Raw genomic sequence first — 20,087 nt, forward strand, 5'->3', positions numbered from 1 at the left:
CGCCTCTGTAGGTCACCGGAGGAGCGGGGCCGGACCCGCACCCGCTGTCCCGAGAGGGCGGCATCGCCCGTCGGGCAGATCCCGACCCCGGGCAGGGGCGAGGGCGAGCCCGGGGCGGGCGGAGGCGCTCCCCGAGCGGCCGGAGGAGCGGCGGGCGGCTCCGGTTTCCGAGGCGGATTTAACCTTTGCGTTGACGGGGCGGGCGGCGGGCAGGGGCCGGGCGGGCGGTGCCTGGGGCTCGGCTCGGCGCTGGGCTGGGCTGGGCTGGGCTGGGCTCGCCTCCCGCCGCGGGGATGAGCGCCTCGGCGGCCACCGGCGTGTTCGTGCTCTCGCTCACCGCCATCCCCGTCACGTACCTCTTCAACTGCCTGGCGGCCACCGGCAGGTGAGACGGGACGGGCCCGGCGGGGTTTGCACCGGGGTGAGCGGGACGGGGCGGGCGGCGGAGCGGGGCAACGGGGGCGGCCTCGCCTCGCTGCTGCCGGTGCTGACCGCGTCCTCGGACGGGAGCCGAGCCGGGATGCAGCGACAGCGGCCGCTCGCCCCGGAACCCTCTCGCTGCCCGTGGCCATCACCCGGAGCGTGGCCCGCCGGTACCGCGTGTGGCTGTCCCGGCCCGCCGGTACCGCCCGGGCTCGGGGGCAGCGCCCGCTCCGCGCTGCGACCCGCGGCTCCCCCGACATTGGCAAACAAAATCCAATTCTGTTTCAAAGCGAGTGGGAGAACTCGCCAGCCCCGGAGAGCTCCCGAGCCGCAGGCTGACCCTCAGCCTGCGCCTGAGCTGCAAATGACCCTGTGCCCTCGCTCTGCCAAAAACCAGGATCGTGGGAGAAACCGCAGGTCTAGAAAAGGAAAGTCTTTCCTCATGGCAAAAACCGCTTCACTTAAAGGTCTGTGCGGTATTTTGTGATCCCACAGCCCGGGGTGTTTTGCAACTTTACTGCACAAATATTTGCTTCTTGTTTTTAGGGCTTTGCTACATCTGTTCCTTCCTCATTTTCCTCCTTCTGGCCCATAACTGAATTTTTTTGTTTCTCATTGCTAAAGTAATGGCAAATAACACATGGTGACTTACTTGATTAACTGCCAATATTTATTTCAAATTGATAGGCTGCAGTGAAAAGTCACTGCAATATTAACAGCTGTAATGGTATGAAGAAATTCATCACTGGGAAAACAGACTAGCAGAAGATTCAAAGCATAAAATAAATCAACAAGCTAGTACTGCTTATCCTGACTTAGAAAGTATGTGTGTATATTTTCTGAAGTATTTGGTCTTGCAAATTCTTTGCAATAATTTTAAGTCACGTTTCACTAAGGTTGATATTGTCATAATATAATTTGTTTGTATACAAGTTGTTTTCTTGATATAGGGTGGTATATGTACAAAATTATATACCAGGTATTTTTAGCTTATGCTTCTGGACTTTACCTAATTTTCCCCTCCATTTTTTTTTCCCTTGCACAAGGACAAAGGTGAAGACTGAGGGGAGAATCTTACCTTAAGGAGAGCTAAAGATAATTTATGCCTGTATATCTATGAAACAATTTTAAACTGATTTTCCTAGCTTGCATTGTCTTGGGGAAGGAGACAAATTTGCTTTGTGCCAAAGATTTTTTGTGCTTTATGCCACTCCCACTGTACGTGCAGTAACATTATAGCTCCATCTCCAGGGAAAACATCCTTTTGCCTGAGCCCACCTGTGCTGATCACTGAACCCACTCAAGTGGTCCTGCCTTGTAGGGCTGGAGAAACCTCTGGTAGCACTTCCAGAACTGAGCATTAAGCCCAGATCCGTCAGAGGTGCTCCACACTGCTACTCCTATTCCATGGGACTGATGTGATTTATTTTTGAATTTTTAATTTCCTGAGTAAATAATTTATTGCTGAGGTTAGACAAAATATCCCCAATGATCCTTTTTGGCCTTGAAATCCCTGTGGGCTTGACCCTCATCTTTCATTGCCCTTTAAAATTTCCCATAGTTTCTGTTTATTTTAGTATGAAAACTGATTTAATCGGACAAATCTAGATTTCTGGATATGTTGTTTGTATTTTGTTTTTTGTATTTTCTTTTTTTTTTAGCTGATCGCAAATGAAAAGAGAGGCACATAAATTCTTGAAAATTATGGGATGAATGCTATGGCAGGCCGTGCAATAAACTTTAAAATCCGTATTTTAAATTATTAAAACTTACTTTATGAGTATGTGCATTTGAGGACAGCTGGCTGACAAAGCAAAATCTGATTTTCTTTTAAATTCTTTCTTTCTTTTTTTTCTTTTTTTTCTTTTTTTTTTTTTTTTTTTTTTTTTTTTTTTTTTTTAACATACCGTTACAGTTCCTGGGTAATCGTTGCAGTTGGATTGCTGGTTCTGGTTCTTATAGCTCTGTTGGCTCGTGTTCTTGTCAAGAGAAAGCCACCCAAAGACCCTCTGTTTTATGGTAAGTCTGCTAAAGCTGAATGTCCTGGCTCACTCACAGCTTTGCTCTAGGCTGCTGTGGCTCATGCACTTTGCCTTGCTCACCTGCAAAAATGACAAGTCATGTTTTCCTCTCCACCTCCTTTTTGTTTTCCTTTCTCCTTTCCAAGTGATGACCACAGTCAAGGCTGTAAACTTCATGTGCCCACAATTCTTGAAAGGCAGCACAGTCCTTTCGGCAGGCACTGGAGGAGGCTGTGCCTACAGCTCTACAGAATTTCACATTCCTTAAAAACGCTTCCTAAGAGCTGTGTTGACCAAACACTAATTAAAAAATCCTGAGCTATATGGGAAAGTCATATTGTGTGTTAAATATCTGTGACCTCAAAGTTGACACATCCGGTGCAATAGATCTCTGCCTGACAATTTCTTGGACTGTGAACCAACTGTGTGATTCCAACTGTTTGTTAATTTATGTTTCTACCCTTTTTCTTATTACAGTATATGCTGTATTTGCCTTTACCAGTGTAGTGAATCTAATAATTGGACTGGAACAGGATGGAATTATTGATGGCTTCATGACTCATTACTTGAGAGAGGTAAATAATAGTTTGACTTATGAATGTAAATAAAATCTTCACTATAAATAACTTGGTATAGTAGTTGTCACAGAAAGATAGCCACTTACACATTCAAAATAGTCTTGAATTCTGTAGTTGACCGGCTCCATTGTTGTTATGGATAAAACCTTCATGGACTTGCAATCTACTGACTCATTTGGGAGAAATAATGTAGCTTTCAGGTTCCGTTGTTGCTACACTTAACTTCAGTAACACTGTTCTGTGTTAACTTCTGTGGGAATTGAAGGGACTGCACATGATTGCAGAAAACCACAAATAGCACTGGATGAATGGATGAGTACTACAACACCAAAATGTGTCACCAAAAAGAAAACAAAATTGCCCCTTTATTTTTGCCTAATCACTTTACTAAAAGGAATTAAAGTAGAGTTAAAAAATGCTGATGCCAGATACCTATTCAGCAGAATCTGTTGGCTGCTGAATATCAACATCCACCAAAAATAGCTCAGTAAGAGCTTGAAAAGTCATTGAAAAGATTCCATGAACTTAAGCGTGAAATGAGTTGGACCCTACAAGGTCATATGTCGACATCCATATATTCAGTACTGCTGCAGATCTCTAGGTTGCTAAATATATCTGTGTTTGTCATATTCTAGATCTATCTTTATTTTGTATCTTTTTATCATTAAAACATGGAAAAGTCATATTTTCATAAAGTGGCAGAGTAATGCTGACAGTCACAGCAGGAGTTTCCCCTTCCATCTTGCACCCTTTATTGCAAATATAGAACTCTTGCAGTAATGCCTGATCCTGCTAGGTCAGGTCTGTGCTTGGAAATGTGGATTGTCAGTCAGAAGCCGAACCAATGCTTGAAGGAACACCAATTACTTTCCTGAACTTGTTTCTTGCTGTTCATTATGAATTGTTCCTCTTGCTCTAAGCCCTGTATCTCTTCCCAAACCCTGCCAGGGTGAGCCGTACCTGAACACCGCCTACGGCCACGTCATCTGTTACTGGGATGGCTCCGCGCACTACCTGATGTACCTGCTGATGGTGGCAGCTATTGCATGGGAGTGAGTCTCATCTGGGCACTGCTCACCTGCCTTGCATCCTCAAATCCTCTACAAAGGCCTTTCTTTTCCATGCAGCATTTAGATTTTTATTTTGGGGTGGTTTTACGCTGTAGGCCAAAGCAACACTGTTAAAATTTCATTACTTGCCAAGTTACCCTTCCTCTCAGCTGACTAAGCCCAGAAAATGCCTGGAGATGTATCTTGTGTTCACCCTGCAGCAGAGTGTAGCACATCTACATGGCTTTGTGTTAGCTAAATGCTGAAAGATTATGTGCTTTAAAGCATGTGTGAAAAAAAAATTGTTTTTCAAATAAAAAATTTATGATAGGAATAATGTATTGCTTAGCACCATGATGATCTCTCATCCCTGTTAGAGAGTGACATGAAGTTTAAGAGAAAATGGTTATTTCCAGAGATTTTTATGCTTCTTGCTGTTGAATAAAGAGTTTGAGAGAATAAATACTTAAATTTCAGAGGCAAATGTACCTGCTGGTAATAGTAGCATTAACAGTATGAAATTAATTATTAATTGTTTTATAGTCGTGTTCAGCCTGTGATGTGCAAACTCATGCAGTCAGCCCTCAAAGGAGTGACACAACAGCAAATAACTGAGCATGCCCAAAGCCTGTACTGTCCATGTGATAACCTTGTCCCACACAAATGTAGGATTTCTCCATGACCTCTCTCAGAAGCAGCAATCCACTCTTGACTTGTGGTACAGATTTTAAAAGCCTCTACTTGGTAAAATACAACCTCAGCAATGAGTATAATATTAGGGTAGGGAATTTTTAGAAAGAGTTCAATAATTATATCTTGTTTTCTTTTTTTTAACAGACAAAGCTATAGAACCATTGGTCTCTACTGGCTGGGTTCCATTATCATGAGCATCATTGTCTTTATGCCTGGAAATATTGTGGGTGAGGAAGCAATTTATATGACCAGCTTTTTCCTGTGAAACATTTTCTAAATTCAGCATTGTGCTATCTATATTTTAGTGCAGTGTCGGTTCATTTCTGTAATAATATGAAAGAGGAATTTTAGGAATATCAGTAAAGAGACACAAGATATTCTAAAATTTAAATATGAGGAAGAAAAGATGGAGACTGGGGGGAAAAAAAACCCTTTAAATTTACTTTTCTTTCAAGGGGAAAAAAGAAAGTATTGTGTTTTGCTATATCTACGAGGCTTTAATCTAAACCAGGTTTAAGTAATGAGACAAAAATGTCTCTTACTATCATAATAATACAAATTTTACTCTGCATAAAATTTCCAATTTGCTTATAAGTGTAACATTCCAGAAGCTTACAAGAGGCACCCAAATCACCTTTGAAAGTAAAATCTGGAAGCAATTTTGTTTTCGAACTAAATTTAACATTCCTAGATTTCTAACATAAATCTGTGCATAGTGGTGCTGTTAGAGGTGAGGATTGCAATAAAAATATTTACATCATTGCTACTGGCAGGTGATCCATTAAGGGTGAAACCTTTCTCAAGAGAATTCTTTTTTAGCTAAGCTTAAACTGTTGCAAAGTTGACAAATGCTGAGAAAAACGTTCATATGTCCAAATCCTGCAGCCAGCTTTTGGGAAGGTCACTTGGTCCTGCTTTTTATGCCAGAGGAGGAATATTCATGGCACAGGCTGGGTCCAGCCCAGCTCCCTCCTCTGAAGATACACTCACCACAGAAAACCAGCAAGTTTAGAGTGACTGTCCCTTCCTCTTTCCTCTTAGAAAGCCTCTCAAGAGCAGCCACCTTCGTCCCTGACACACAGAGTGGCCAATGTCAGAGACACATTTTCCTGGTTTGCCTGAGGCTGAGGAGAGCTCTCTGAAAGTTTTGTCCTTAGTACAGGCCTGTGGGAGAAACCAGCACTTTGGAAAACAAATGCAGTATCAAGTTTTGAAAAATGGATACATTCCCCCCCAACTTTTAAAAAGAATGAGGTCTCTATTTGAAGGAGGTTCCATTGAGAGATTTGAAAGCTGTCCCAATCCAATAGGATTACCCAATGCAGAGTGACAGATGTGGCTTCCCATCTTCTCAAAAAGTGCCTAATTCTGAAATGGCTTCCTGTCACATGGGCTCTCTTCTACCTGTGTCTCTACTGCTGTTGAGCGTGTGATTTTCAAGAGGATTTGTGTGTTAACAGTGATTTCTAATGTTTTATGTTTGTTTACATTATCATAGTTGCTTCAGGTTTGATGTTACCTAGCATACTTTTTAATTCTTCTGCAACAGAGCTTATAAATTCTCATAAATCTTGTAATAATTTTTTAACAGGCAAATACGGAGCAAAAGTGTGTCCTGCTATTTTCCTAAGTATACCGTATATCTGCCTCCCCATATGGGCTGGATTCAGAATTTATAACCAACCTTCAGTGACTCACGACACTCCAGTCAAGGTAATTCTATTGTATTTCAGTGCTGGCTACCGTTAGGGGAGCTGAAATATGCTGGCTGTTTATATGCTGGTGGGTTTTATAGGTCCCCTGGCGAGCATGGAATGTGCTATGACTGTTCACTCTTACGACAATTGCTGTCTGGCTCTGAAGACTGCAAAAATATCTGTACTGCAGGAGTATTTCATTATAGTGGAATAAAGAAAAAGCAAAAGATTCTTATGTCTAGAGTAAAGAACCCCTTCATAGGTGTAATTGTGTTTCTACCCTCTATCTATTCAGTTTCTGTCTGTTTCAGTTTCTTAGCTGATGAAAATACTGACATTTACCAGCTTCATAAAGCAGCACAAAATCCTGTAGAAACACTGCAAGAAAGTACTCTTCTGCAGATGACTTACAGATATCATGTAATTTGATAACTTTTGTATGTGCTTTCTGTAATATATTAGATTTTACAGGCGAGACAAGTACATAAATTGATGCGAAAATTCTTCACACGTTTCTTATAAAAAAATCTGTAAAAATGTTTACTTAATGTTTTGAAATAACTAGATGGGTTATAATAAGGTTAACTGAGCCATCAAAATAATGCATTAATAATTTATGCACTGTTTTATATTAAAAAAGGTTTAAAAATCCATGCAGTACATAGCACAGAACAGATCTTCTAGTTGCTGTAAGCAAGCCAGTTTATTGCTGCAGCACTCTGTACCTGTTGTAAGCAATATAATCAATTAATATTTTTGCATCACAAGAGCTCCTGAGCCTCGGTCAGATTCATTCTGTAACTGCAAACATGGACAGAGATGAAGGATTAGTGGCTGCTCAGAGCCAGCAGACAGCCAGAGTGGAGTGGCACAGAGCAGGTCAGGCAGGACAGACCTTCCCAGAGAGGTGTGAAACACAACATGCAGCCAGCCATCCATTCTTCAGAGGAAAGAGCAGCATGGAGAGATGTTCATATCTCCTCAGGACTGAAGAACAACCTACAGAATCACAATTTTTAGGGCAAATCCCTATGGAAGGCAAATTGGAAGAATCTTTAGGTGCTAAACCTTCTACTGTCCTGCACAGGCTTACAGGAAACCACATGTGCCATCCCAAAGCCATTTGAGCTGATTTATTTGAAGGAGTCACTAATTGTGGCCAGAAGCACATTCTTTAGACTCATCAAGTGTAGTTCAAGGTAGTGATGGCAAATTTTTACTGCACACATTAGTGAGAGCAGCCTTTGTGTGGAGCATGGATGAAGGTTTCAGTCCGTTTTCCTGGTATTAATACTACAGAAATAGACATTATAGAAAATATGTAATGGACTGATTACTTGCTGAAATGCAGCCATTTCTCCTGGGCTTACCAGGAGATAAACTGCTTACCTAGGTTTGATATTTTAATTTATTATGTATTTCAGAGAAACTTAGATTTAATATTTTGTTTCAAAAAGAGAGTGCAGGAAAAGCTGTTGACCTGAAAATTTAACAATGCACTTCTTCGTGAATCCTTTCTTGGAAACCCAAACTTCCTTGCCCAGAAAGTTATAGAAAAAGTCTTGATTCCTTTCACTGGGACTTCATAGCCCACCTAAGCTGTTTGTTTTTCACAAGTTGTATTTAATCTTCACAGGTAAATTATGCTCCATATCTGAGCATGCATTTAAATCTTAATGTGACTACTCACGAATTTTTGAGGTGACTCTTTCAGTCCCAAATTCAGAATTGTTTCCAGGAAATAATTGTTTTTAATGCTATAAATCAGTAAGCTAATCATTTGAAGTCTTAAACATATCAGTAGATCATTTGGAATTAGCTGTAAAATTTAACTTTTTTTAACTATAATTATTCTGAGTCTACATTAAAAGATTTAGGAAGAAAATGTAACAATGGTTTTAAACATGCTATTGTTACTATACAGGAAAATACTTAACATGAAAGCAACAGAAGCAAAGTGTATTCTGCTGGCCAAGGTATACATTGCTATAATATTATTACAAACCTGTTAATTAAGGAAAAAATTACTGTAGGGGCAGAGGAGAGGTATTCAAATTTTGATTGTTTTCTAATAAAGGGGGTGCAGGGGAGTGGAATGGAGCTATGCCCTCATTTGGAATCAAGCCAAGCTGTGCTGCAGTCTTTACAAAGCCAACAGATTTATCTGCAAGTATATCAGCTCAGAAAAGTTTAATATAATGTAAAATTCTTTAACAGAATTAATACACAAATTCAGATTTGTACATGACTTCTGAAGGCACTGACTTTTACAGACAGCACAAGATTATTCCAGCTCCTTAAAACTGATGATGTAAGAAGCCTCTCAGAAGTTATGGAAAATAACTTTTTCCTGGAAGTGAAAGAAATTGCAAAGCGTGCCTACCCACTTCCTTGCTGCACAAAAGAATCCCTGGGGCTGCCGAGATGTGTGCAGAGTTCAGTGTTGTTTGCAGTACATGGGAAACCCGTGGCAGGCCAGCTCTGCTTGGCCAGTACGGGATTCAGTTTAGCATGGGGTGATGGGGCTGTGCTGGGTAAAAGAAAGGTAAGGAAAAATTACTCTGTAGCTGAGGCCTGTCAGCAAAGTGCATCACATTCTTGCTTCTGCTTTTTTACCTTTTATTTAAAGCTTTGCATTTTCATTTTGTTTGCATGCATGCATAAAAAAAGAAAAGTGAGTTTTCTATATCCTGGCAATTTCAGAGCACTGCACCAAAGGTTGCTTCCAATTACACTGGCTATGTCTCCAAACCCTCTAAGCACAAAGTTCTATTGCGGCTTTGTGATTACAGTAAATATGCACTTCCATTTAATATTTAAAGAGGAATATTGAAATATTTGAAAAGAGGAGATTATATACATCTATAAGGTTCACACATAGTCCAAAAGGGAAAGAAAATATATCAGCTTTCCATTGTCCTAGGTAGTCCACAATTGAAAATTATTTGTAACTCAGCCATAAGTGACCTTTTTTCTTTTACAGGAAGAAATATTTGAATATAGGCATTCTTTGCAGGCAATATTAAAAAGACTCCTACACCAGTACTCTGAATACTGTGAAGTGACACCATACTGCCAAAACATGTTAGTTGTGTTTGAAAATCAAACAAAGGTGTCACTTTTTTTTAATGAAAAAGATCCTTTAAAAGAAAATCAGAAAAAATTGTTATGAAAGGGATGGCTTATGTTTGCCACAGCCTTATTTTTGTTCATCTGTAATCCAGATCTTGTAGTATTTACTCAGAAATTTTGCTTGCAAGATTGGTTCTCCTGTTTCAATAACTTTATTGTGAGTATCTTGATCCTGTGTGCTTTTAACTGTGCTCCTGCACACTAATTTTTGTTTTGCACTTTGGATACAATTCCACAAGTGTATAACAGGAAGGAAATCAGGTTTTTCTTTTGCTGTCTGCAGGCCAACAAACGGCCAATAAAAAGGAAGAGGAAATGAGTAACACATATACATGGGGAAGTTTTCCCTCTGAACTACAGAAAGATACTCTGATGTGTTTATAATTTTGTCTGTGACTCCACAGTAAAGAAAATGTAGCTCAAATGATTTCCATGGGCCTCGTAGGTTTTCCTGTGTAGGCAAAGAGATGCTTTTGGCTCCCCCAAGCCACCTTCCCCGGTAAGACATCGAGATGTCCTTAGCTCTGCAGAGTGGGAACCCCCCTCTGTCCCTGCAGCAGGGGGGATTCCTGTGCTGAGAGGTGGCACGAGATCAGAGCCAGGCTTTGGAGCAGCCTCAGTGCCATCCCAGGAATGCACAGCGTTCAGTGACAGAAGAGGAAGGGGTTCCACATACTCAATACACACACATTTCATTCTCTACTTCTGCATTGCACACTAAGATACAATATTTGCTCACTGAACTCAGCAGAGGACTCAACCAGCCACAGAAAAGCTTTTATTTTATGCCAGTGATAGCCCATTAATTTTAATAGTGTCACAAGCTGCTGTAAAACAGCATTCAGTAATGAGATGGACCCAGTCCTTTTACAAAGCATACTAGATTCAACTTCAAATGTTTGAGACAAACCTACATTTCCAAGGCTCTTCTACATAGGGACATTCAGGAAAACAAATTATTTCCAATTACAAAAAGACAATTTTGAAGAAATTATGCTGCTTTAAAGCCTTAGGTGATTGCAGAGTTAATGTTCATTTGATTTAGGTTGCTTGAAATGACACTAATCTTTATTGGAATGGCTTCAGTTGGATCCATCCATTTCTAGAGTTTATTCAGGTGAATTTTCCTCACTACATCCTATAAAATCTGGAGTCACCTTTTTAGGTGGGAATCTTTCTGTCTCTGAGATCAATGGATAGATGTGATGTTTCATGATGTTTCACCACTCCAGCCTCTTTGCAGTGACTGATCTGGAGTTAAATATTTGTGACAGGGAACCAGGATGTGCCTATTAAACACGTTCTGTGTTGCAGGTGGTTCAGGAAGTCCAGAAGAAAGGACTCTTAAGACGACCAATAGATTTAATGTTAGCTGCATACCTCATTCTAGCCACGGGGTTTTGCATATTTAGGGGCATGGTAAGTTGAACATATTTTTAATAATTTAAGCTAATTTTCAGTCAAACTTTTGAGTCTGTATGAAAAAGCACGTACATTGTGGTCATGAGAAATCCTGTAACATTTGGATTCAAACAGGCCTTAGATATAGAAGGATAAATTATATGTGATAACTGTTGGTGCTTTGCTTCTCCATTTTGTGCTGTGTGCAGCATGTTTTTCAAAAGGAGGTGCACAATCACCGGAGTAAATAGCATCCCAAGAGGAAACCAACATGACCTAAAACTGTTTTCATTGGTCTGTTTTTCCATTTATGGCCAATAACATGGAGACAAAGCAACTAAAGTAATTCTGTGTTCATGTTTTTCTAAGCAGTAATGCATATTTAAAATTTTATACAAAACCAAGTTAGCTTACACTGCATGAGATAGAGAACATTTCCATCTAAAAGGAAAAAAAAATTATCCACATTACCTGAACAACACACATTGTTTCTACTTACCAAGAGACAATTTTTAAAAATGGTTGCTCTCTAAGCATAGTTGATTGAATTAAAATTTCTGAGGGAAGTAAGCAGTACTGCAGATACTTCCAGGAGTAAATCCAGTAGTAGGTAAATCTATTCCCTTGTCAGCTCTAATGCATTTTCTGTCTTAAGCAGAATGAAACTTGTGTAACATTCACTGAGCACAGCTCAAATGTTTAGGCATCTCAGATAACTGTCTGCTTGCTTGATTTTTAGATTTGATCCTTTCTAGAATAATTCGAATAGGAGGTGATGATAAATACCCAGCAACATTTTATTTACCTAGTGCAGATTGTCCTTTTTTCTCTTAAAACTTGCTTCTCAGAAACATTTTTTCTTCTAATTTGTCAGACTGCTTAATTTCTTATAGATCATGTTATTTCAGAGCACCACTGATACAGGTTAAATCAGTAAATGGTTTACCTGTAATTTCATTGTGGAAAATGTTGGTCTCATGGTCCCACTCGGTTCTGTAGTCCTACTTCATTTCTCAGAGAAATTTTTTTAAATTTTGATAATGCGGTAATTTCCTTATATATTTCCTTCACCAAGCAGGAATTGCTTACTGGCCTTGCTTATACATAGAGAGATCAACTGAACACCTGTGTAAGCTGCAGGAACCATAATTTATTCAAAAGTTCATAAAATACAATCCATTATAGTCCGCTCACACCTGCTTCTTGGATGCCCATGTTGCAAAAGAACAGGGAGGAATACTGACTGTTGTAAAGTTTTAAAGTTTTGCATTGTCCCCCACAGTCACACAACAAATGCCCATGAAATCAAGCTGTGCAAAACTTACTGTTCAGCCCAGTAGCTCAGGCATTAATGATGCCAGAGACACGCCCAGGGACAGCTGGTTCACATGGATTGCTGGCTCAATGTAGAGCCCAATTTCTTGTAGTAGTTTTAAGGCTTACCATGAAAAGGAGCTATTTTTGCAATCTCTCCATGTTTATTTGGAACTTTTTCTTCCAAATGTAAAATCCAATAATCTCTCCTTTACTACTCTCAAAAATTACTTTAAGTAACACCTGTCTCATGTATTGCTCTCCATTGCTACCTTGTCCCAGTGCAGCTCTTTCCTTGGACTATATCCATAGCTTGCTATCCTAAAAATGGGTGCTTATCCTGAAGTTTCCACTCCTAGAGCAATTTTCCATTGGAAAATTCATTTGGTGGGATCAAAGGCTATTTATCAGAGCACATCAATAGCAATTATACTTTTACAACAGCATAGCCAACTGACTAAATTCTCCAGCATTTCCTCACAAACCCATTGAGCAGGAGCTGAGAGGAGGCTGCATTTCACCTTTTAAGTGGTGATCACATGGATCACCTTTGCAAACTCCAGGGCAGCTGTGCTGCAGACCCTGAGTGCACCTCTAGGGCTGGTAACGTGTCAGGCTGGCTGGTTTCAGAGCAAATTGATCACTGGAAGTTTTAAAACTTCTTCTCAGATTGCCCTGGACTGCCCTGCTGAACTCTGCCGGCTGTACATTCAATTGCACGAGCCCTACATAAAAGATCCTGCTGCCTATCCCAAGCTTCAGGTAAAGCACTGATCATGGAGTGGTAAGGAGTGATTTGTAAACTGGTGCAAAGATGAAGCCATGGGTTTCAGAGATGACAAGATCAACATGGGAATTATCATTCATAGCGAGTTAAAGGGTATTTTCTAATACCATTTCTGGCCATTGTAGGATACCAACTCCTTGTTGTGATAAGCTTAACTTAGGTTTAAATTGGTTATATGGAGCTACACATTCTAATTATTCAGGGTTCTTTTAATACAGCTCATGAAACAGATCTACATGGTTTTTATGTTCATTTCCTTTCCTTAGAAAGGCGAAGCAGACTTTCAGTCCGGAATTATGGAGCAAGAAGTGGTGTAATAGGACTAGATTCCTTAAGGTTACATTGCACTTCCGTCCCCAGTGACACACTCTTGGAAAAGGGCACTTCATACAAAAAGCATTGCAGATGAGGGAATGTTGGGCTTTAGTTCTGTAGAATTTGATGTTGACATTCTTTTGCGAGCCTGACTGCTGCACGGGGACAGGGTCCAAAGCAGTCAAAGGACAAGGTGGTGAGGAAATGAGCAGGAACCAAGTGTCACTGGTGGATGAGTTCTTTCTGGGAAACGGGGGCATGGCTGTGTCTCACAGCTCCCAGCTGAGAGTGCAGTGGAGCCTGACAGGCTCCCTGTGCTGCATGGACAAAGAGTTAAGCCAGGCCATGCTTTTCAGCATGGCCTCAAGATAGTAAGGGGCAGGAATACATGTCCTGGATGAAGTGGGTATGGATGGGGCAAGGAGACAACAGCCACCAATATTAGGGGAGATCTTAGGGTAGCTGGATCCAGTCAATAGTTTCCAGGTGTGACAAAAAAGCCTGAGAATCATTGCTGCCAGAAGTGTAGGTTTGAGTAGTCTCGACTTCTCAGTAAGCAGCTGACTGATTTTTAAATGCATCTCCCTCACACTGCAAAGCAACTATTTGTGTTTGAAATGCAGATGCTGGCATACATGTTCTACTCGGTGCCATACTATGTGATTGCTCTGTATGGCCTGCTGGTGCCTGGTTGTTCCTGGATGCCTGATTTGACCCTTATACATGCTGGAGGACTAGCTCAGGTATTTCTTTGCAAAATGTTCACTTTAAAATTACATAATAATAAGCAGAGACCTATGGAATCAATAAGGGGCCCAGGGCTTGATCTTCCCACGCAGGTTTTGTGCTGATGTAACCAGATCACTTTTTGTATCTGTAAAACCCCTTTAATTTAAGGGAGTGAAGAATCATATCTACTAAGCTCTAATGACCACATTCTTGCTTTAGCAGACTTCTCTCCTTCTACACAATGTTTTATTGGGCTCATTTAAACCTTATTAAACACCATGCACTCTTTAGCTGGGATCATGAAGGAAGCCCATCTTAAAGCTGTGACAGTCCATCATAAAAAAAATCCAACAAAACCCAAACACAACACAGCAGCACAATACATTGTTTCCATTATATGTGTTGGCCAAGTAGGTAGTTTGAAATATATAAATGGAAAAAGTATCTCCTTGTCACACAAAATGTACAGTATCAGTGGATGAAGTTGAGAGAACTCAGGGAACCTCCTGGGCCACAAACCACAATAACACCCAGAGGTGTTTGTGTTGCCAAAGGCACACAATGATCATATTTCTTTTACTCATTCCGTTCTGGTTCTCTTAAATAAACAACTGTCGTTAATTACTAAATGGGGCTGATGCTTATGAGAAGACTGACCAAAACAAAACAATTCAACAGGAACTAGTAAATGACTTATGACAGACAGATGAACATTAAACAGATGCGACACAGGGACAATTGGTATGTTCTGTACATAGGAAATGAAATGTGTGTGCTCAGAACATCCAGACAATGCAGAAAATGAGCACAACAATCCTGCCAAAATAGTGACAACAACAGCAATAACTGTAATTCCAATACCACTATGAGACAAACACAAACAAGACTTGGTTCCTCAAGTCTGAGAGAATCATGGATACAAACTACAATCTACTTTAACTGTCCAGTAAGAAGGGTGGAGTGACATTTTCTATTTGGGAGCAGTTACACAGGACTTCTTTTTTCTTCTCTATCAGTTTATAGAGAATCTTGATCTATCATGTGATATCAAAACAGAATCTGGCAAACATTAACGAGAAATTTTAGATGCTCTAAAGGTATCATAAATACTATACAACTGTGTTTGGCCAAATATAATTAAAAAAAAAAAGGACAAGCTAGCTAAGTAGGCAAGGCTGTGAGACAATCAGGAAAGAAACCACTCCTTCAAAGATTTTTTTAACACAAGAAAATGTAAATCAGAAGTCAGAGTGTGCCAACTATCACAGCCTTGCAAACTTACCAGAAAGCTCAGCCTCCCAGTCTGGAGGTGATTATTTTTTGGTTGGTCTGGGGGTTTTTTTCCCCCCTTTTATATGTTTCCTGTAACAAATAATTACTTTTTTTTTTTTTTTTTTTAAACAGCCCTTTGTACCTTTTAGATGTGTGAGTGCTAAACTTTGTTGCTGAAGTCTATAACCCCTCTGTTGTTCTTTGTGGTTTGGCCTCAGGATGTCCATTTACACATTAGACTAACACCCAAAATTTCCCATTTTACTATTTAAAGTTCATCCTGGCACCAGCAAATGCTGTGGGCTGACAGAAGCCGATTAAGAGAACTCTATGTTGCTGTGCACTCTTCATATTTTATCTTGCTTCAAAAAACAGTTCTTGACATTTGTGAGGGATTTTTTTGTCATTTTGACTTAAATGCACTGCAGGATGAACTTCAGTCATCCTACAAGTGAACATCAGTTAATTGATTTGACTTGGTAAACTGTGACCAACTTGGTATGTAAAATGCATGTGACAGTGAATTGAGCATTCTTTCTAGATTATTTGGGTGTTTTGTCATTTGAGGTAAAAAACACATTTACAGGTTTGTCTACTGTTATCTTAAGTTAAAACAGTTGTTTAATTGATAATTAAAACATATGTAGTTACCGAAAACACATTTTGCTTCCCCTCACACACAAAGGTCCAATAAAGTATCTGATGGTGGAAGCAGAGGGCACTGCTCCCTGGGAATGAACACTGCTCCTACAGATGGGGAACATGGACATTTTAATTATTTTTATTTCTATCATTATGATGTACTTTTTACAAAAACAAGTCACAAAATACCATGTGATGCATCTAAACTAAGAACCTCCAAAGTGCCTACTAGCCTTTCACAGACACACGTTTACTGATTTTCAGAATTACAAATAACTCTCAGCTTGAATGACTCCATTACTAACATTCAGACTCCAAAACTAGTTGTGACCCAATAGTTACTAGACTTTCTGAAGCTTCAGGAGGAGCTCTTTGAATTTCATATGAGTGAAGTACCAGGAACTTTGATTATACAAAAGGGTTGGAACAGCCTCTGAACTTAATGAAATTGGTATTTCCCTATTCAAGTGAGCCACATGAGAAGGGTTGAAGAGCCACAGCCTTGCTAGCCAAAATCATTCTGTCTCACCAGCTCTCTGCAGCCCATTTCTCTGTTTTCTCAAATGTAGAAAGTTTACCTCTACTCCTCCTTAGTGTTTTCCATAACCCTGCCATTTTTGGTGACATTTTTTCTGCAGTGCTTCTTGTTTACCAGACACCCTAAACCCAAGGAATGCAATTTTCTACGTTACTCCTCCTCTATTTGATGGCTTTGTTAGCCTCATGAGATGAGGTCCAAACCCTTCCAAAGTTATAGTCTTTGCCTGATTTTAGTCACTCTTAGAGAGAAGGCACAGAGTGAAGAAGGACTCCTAACCTTTTTCTGGGTCCTTCTCTGTCCTTAACTGCAGGGTAAAAAATACTTGAAACGTTGCCTATGATTAGGCAAGAAGGCAAAAAAAATTGTAAAAAGTCCAAATCCAGACTGCTTCATAAGACAAGCAGGCCAATGAGAAGCAGGCAGACACAGACTGCAGTTGCCAAGCCGGGCAGTGCCACATCCAGCACCAGCCAGCTTCCAACTGCTGTGGGAATGCCCAAGGCTTTGGGGCTAACAAAGGCTGGCTGTTAGGCATGTAAGGCTACCTTAGAGGGTTACCTGCATCTCATCTGGTTGATTTCTCCGCCAAGGCTCAGGGGTTTGTTGGAGCCTCGAAGTTCTCCACTTGGAGAGGGGATCAGTAACAGAAAGCACCGAGGAATGGCTTATTTACTGAGAGACTCCAATTACGGTGAGGTAACAACACTCAAGGTTTCTCTCACTGAGCAGCAGCCTACTGCACACAGGCACAGAGCTCTGCAGGGACTGACAGCTCAGAATTAGGGGTTTGGTGCCAGTCTGCCTGGTACTTGAAGGAAGAGCAGGACTAGGCTACTGGTGAGTGAGAGATCTCTTTTAAGATATATCCCCCGCTCCAAGTAAGAAAAAGAAGGAGGGGAAGGAAAAAAAAAAGAAGTAGCAGCAGAGAACAGTCATGGAAGAGAAATACAGGAGATTAAAGACATAACACAATTTTCATAACGGCAAATCAAATAAATTAAAAAAAATACTTTACAGGCCTAAATATCCTCCTTGGTAATGAAAGAAGCCATGTGTTACAGTGAAAAACAAGTCTAATAAGCAATAACTTCATTATATGGTACATCATTAACTACTAAAAATCTTTGTAGGCTACAGACAGGACATCATGTTACTGCTTTTTGGTTTTACAACAATTAAAGCTCACTAATGTGCCACAACTCCTGTAAGAGACAAGACCACACAGTAAGGCTTAGATACTCAGGCATCTTGGAGGCTCTGGGAATTCTGAGTCTCTCAGAAGCATCCCCTTACAGGTCATCCTCACAAGGTTTACTATGAATTATGAGAAATTTACTAGCAACTTACTCTGATGCACAGCTGGCCACTCTCGCAGCCAGCCAGGCCTCACAAGCCTCCATAGAGAAGTAGCAGCTTTGCAGCTTGTTCACCCCAGACAAGGCTCTAAAATGCAACCCAGAGGCTCTCAGTGTCTGGGGTAACATCAGACAGCCCAAACCTCCTGCCTGCAGCCTGCTGGCAGCTGTCTGTCCATCTCTCTGGGACTCTGTCCTGTGCTATGAGAGGGCTTTGCTGCTGAGCTGCTTTGACTGCCTGGGCTGAGAAGGCTCCCACACCAGCAGAGGTAGCAGGGATTTGAGCAAGCCCACCCAGGTGCCAAAGGCAGGGCCTGCCTGAGGCAGGGGAGAACAAACAGGCTGCAAGAGACACAGTGAATTACCAGGCCAATATAAAAAGGCTGCTGACAGTGTGCCCCTGAACATCTGTTTGCTGTGCAATAGCTATTTACAGAAATATGCTAAGTGGCACTCTTCTGAAGTGTGTTTGTGGATTTGATTTCGTTGATTACTTTTTTTCCTGGCTCAGGTTTGCTCAATGAGCTCTCCCAACTCAGTTGAGGTGGTTGGAATCACCTGAAAACCAGTTTCTGTTTTGATGGATGGTCTCAGCCTAACCTTTTGCTAGGGTGGTGTATTGAAACACCTGCCCTTTATTTCCCCTTCTACTTTGCTGTGACCAGAACCACGTTCTATGTGAGGCAAAATGACTCCTGCTGAAGCCAGAACAGAGGATGTGATTTGGCTATAGTGTACTCCTCTGTGTTCCTAAAATCCTGGTGTCCCAGTGCTCTCCTTATGATCAAACGGATTTAGCTTCTCAGATCTCCTCCACTACGAACTAACTAAATAGTAATAAAAAAACTGGACACACAATAGTTAATGCGAATGAGCTGTGGCTTGAAATAGCAGGTAACAGATGGAAACAAAGGACACTGACTATCCTGACACTTCTATCTTTAAATGTTTGTTTATGCTAAAAATATGCTTCAGGCCAGCAAGCCTGTCTGTGCCTATAACCTTCACTGTATGCTCAATCTCTGCTTCAGAACAGCCCCAGCCCGAAACCCAAATATTGCAGACATATTCTGAAATCATCAGGAGTTCTGGGATTAGACTGGAACAATCTGGGTTTAAGATTAAAAAATCCAAACTCAAACCAGAACTAACATAGGTTCCAAGACTTTCCTTTCTAACTTTACTCAGTGTTTGGCTGCTCCCACTGATGCCTAACTCCCAGCCAGGTGGATGAGAGCCCTCCCCTGACTAGGCTCTGCAGGGATGTGCCCTTCAGTGGCCACTCTTCTGGGGTGGGATTGTGGATCCTCTAGCACAAACTATGACCCAGAAAGCCAGGGTGGAATCCTGCACCTGATGAAATGATCAGCGCCACTATGTGCATAAAACAAACTTCTACCATGCCACTGATGGTTCCAGTTATGCCTCATACAGCAAGATATTAATGATTTTAGTTTAGACTGTATTTTTATACCACTGTGCAAAAGTATGATGGATAATTCTGGAATAAGAATAAGGGCTGGCTTGGAAAATGTCACTGGAGATGCAGACTTGCATGCAGATTATGCCATCTTTCCAAAAATATACATCAACTTTACCTTTTTTTAATATATGTGTTATATACACACCACAGGCTCAATTTTCCCATATTGGTGCTTCTCTTCATGCTCGAACTCCTTACATCTACAGAGTCCCTGAAGAAGCAAAAGAGTTTTTCCTGATATTGAACATAATGTACGGGATTCTTCCCCAGCTGTTCGCTTACAGGTGTGTCAACAAGCCAGAGTTTTTTATGAAACCAAAACAAGAAGAAAAAACAGAATAGCAGAACTGTTTCCAGCTCCTGTCCTTGGCTATGTATATAATTGGGTTGGGATGTAACTGAACTGCTCAAATGGAACCCAAATGAAGCGTGTAAGATGTGTAAAATTGCACAACTGTGTAGTCGCACGGTCTGCTTTGTTTATCCTACTGAAAAAGGGAAAATAAAGACGCTGCCTCTAGCACCACTTCTCAACATTGTGACTCTGCGCGGCAGTGGATTGCCAGTTCCCACAGCTATTTTTAAGTAAGCTGCTTTGACAGTTTTAGAAATACTGCATGAAGTTAAATAATAATAATGATGTCAGTGTTTAGCC

At 40.9% G+C, this 20,087-nt stretch overlaps 1 protein-coding gene across 3 annotated transcripts; it reads left to right on the top strand.

Annotated features, from left to right (window-relative positions):
- The first annotated feature begins 229 nt into the window (after positions 1 to 229).
- TM6SF1 (transmembrane 6 superfamily member 1) lies at positions 230 to 19,955 on the top strand. Of its 3 annotated transcripts, none has more exons than XM_014887732.2 (10): positions 230 to 385; positions 2,339 to 2,442; positions 2,922 to 3,019; positions 3,971 to 4,074; positions 4,909 to 4,991; positions 6,356 to 6,477; positions 10,908 to 11,012; positions 12,978 to 13,070; positions 14,034 to 14,153; positions 19,583 to 19,955. In XM_014887732.2, exons 1-10 carry the CDS (start codon positions 294 to 296, stop codon positions 19,772 to 19,774), a joined length of 1,113 nt encoding a protein of 370 aa, XP_014743218.1. In that variant the 5' UTR covers positions 230 to 293; the 3' UTR covers positions 19,775 to 19,955. The 3 variants fall into 3 exon arrangements, with proteins under 3 accessions (XP_014743218.1, XP_088028685.1, XP_088028684.1); XM_088172558.1 differs by lacking the exon at positions 230 to 385 and adding an exon at positions 688 to 890; XM_088172559.1 differs by lacking the exons at positions 6,356 to 6,477; positions 10,908 to 11,012; positions 12,978 to 13,070; positions 19,583 to 19,955 and having other exon boundaries at positions 232 to 385; positions 14,034 to 14,252.
- The last annotated feature ends 132 nt before the right edge of the window (positions 19,956 to 20,087 follow it).

Source organism: Sturnus vulgaris, chromosome 13 (assembly GCF_052056855.1).
Source record: "Sturnus vulgaris isolate bStuVul1 chromosome 13, bStuVul1.hap1, whole genome shotgun sequence".
Classification (NCBI taxonomy): domain Eukaryota; kingdom Metazoa; phylum Chordata; class Aves; order Passeriformes; family Sturnidae; genus Sturnus; species Sturnus vulgaris.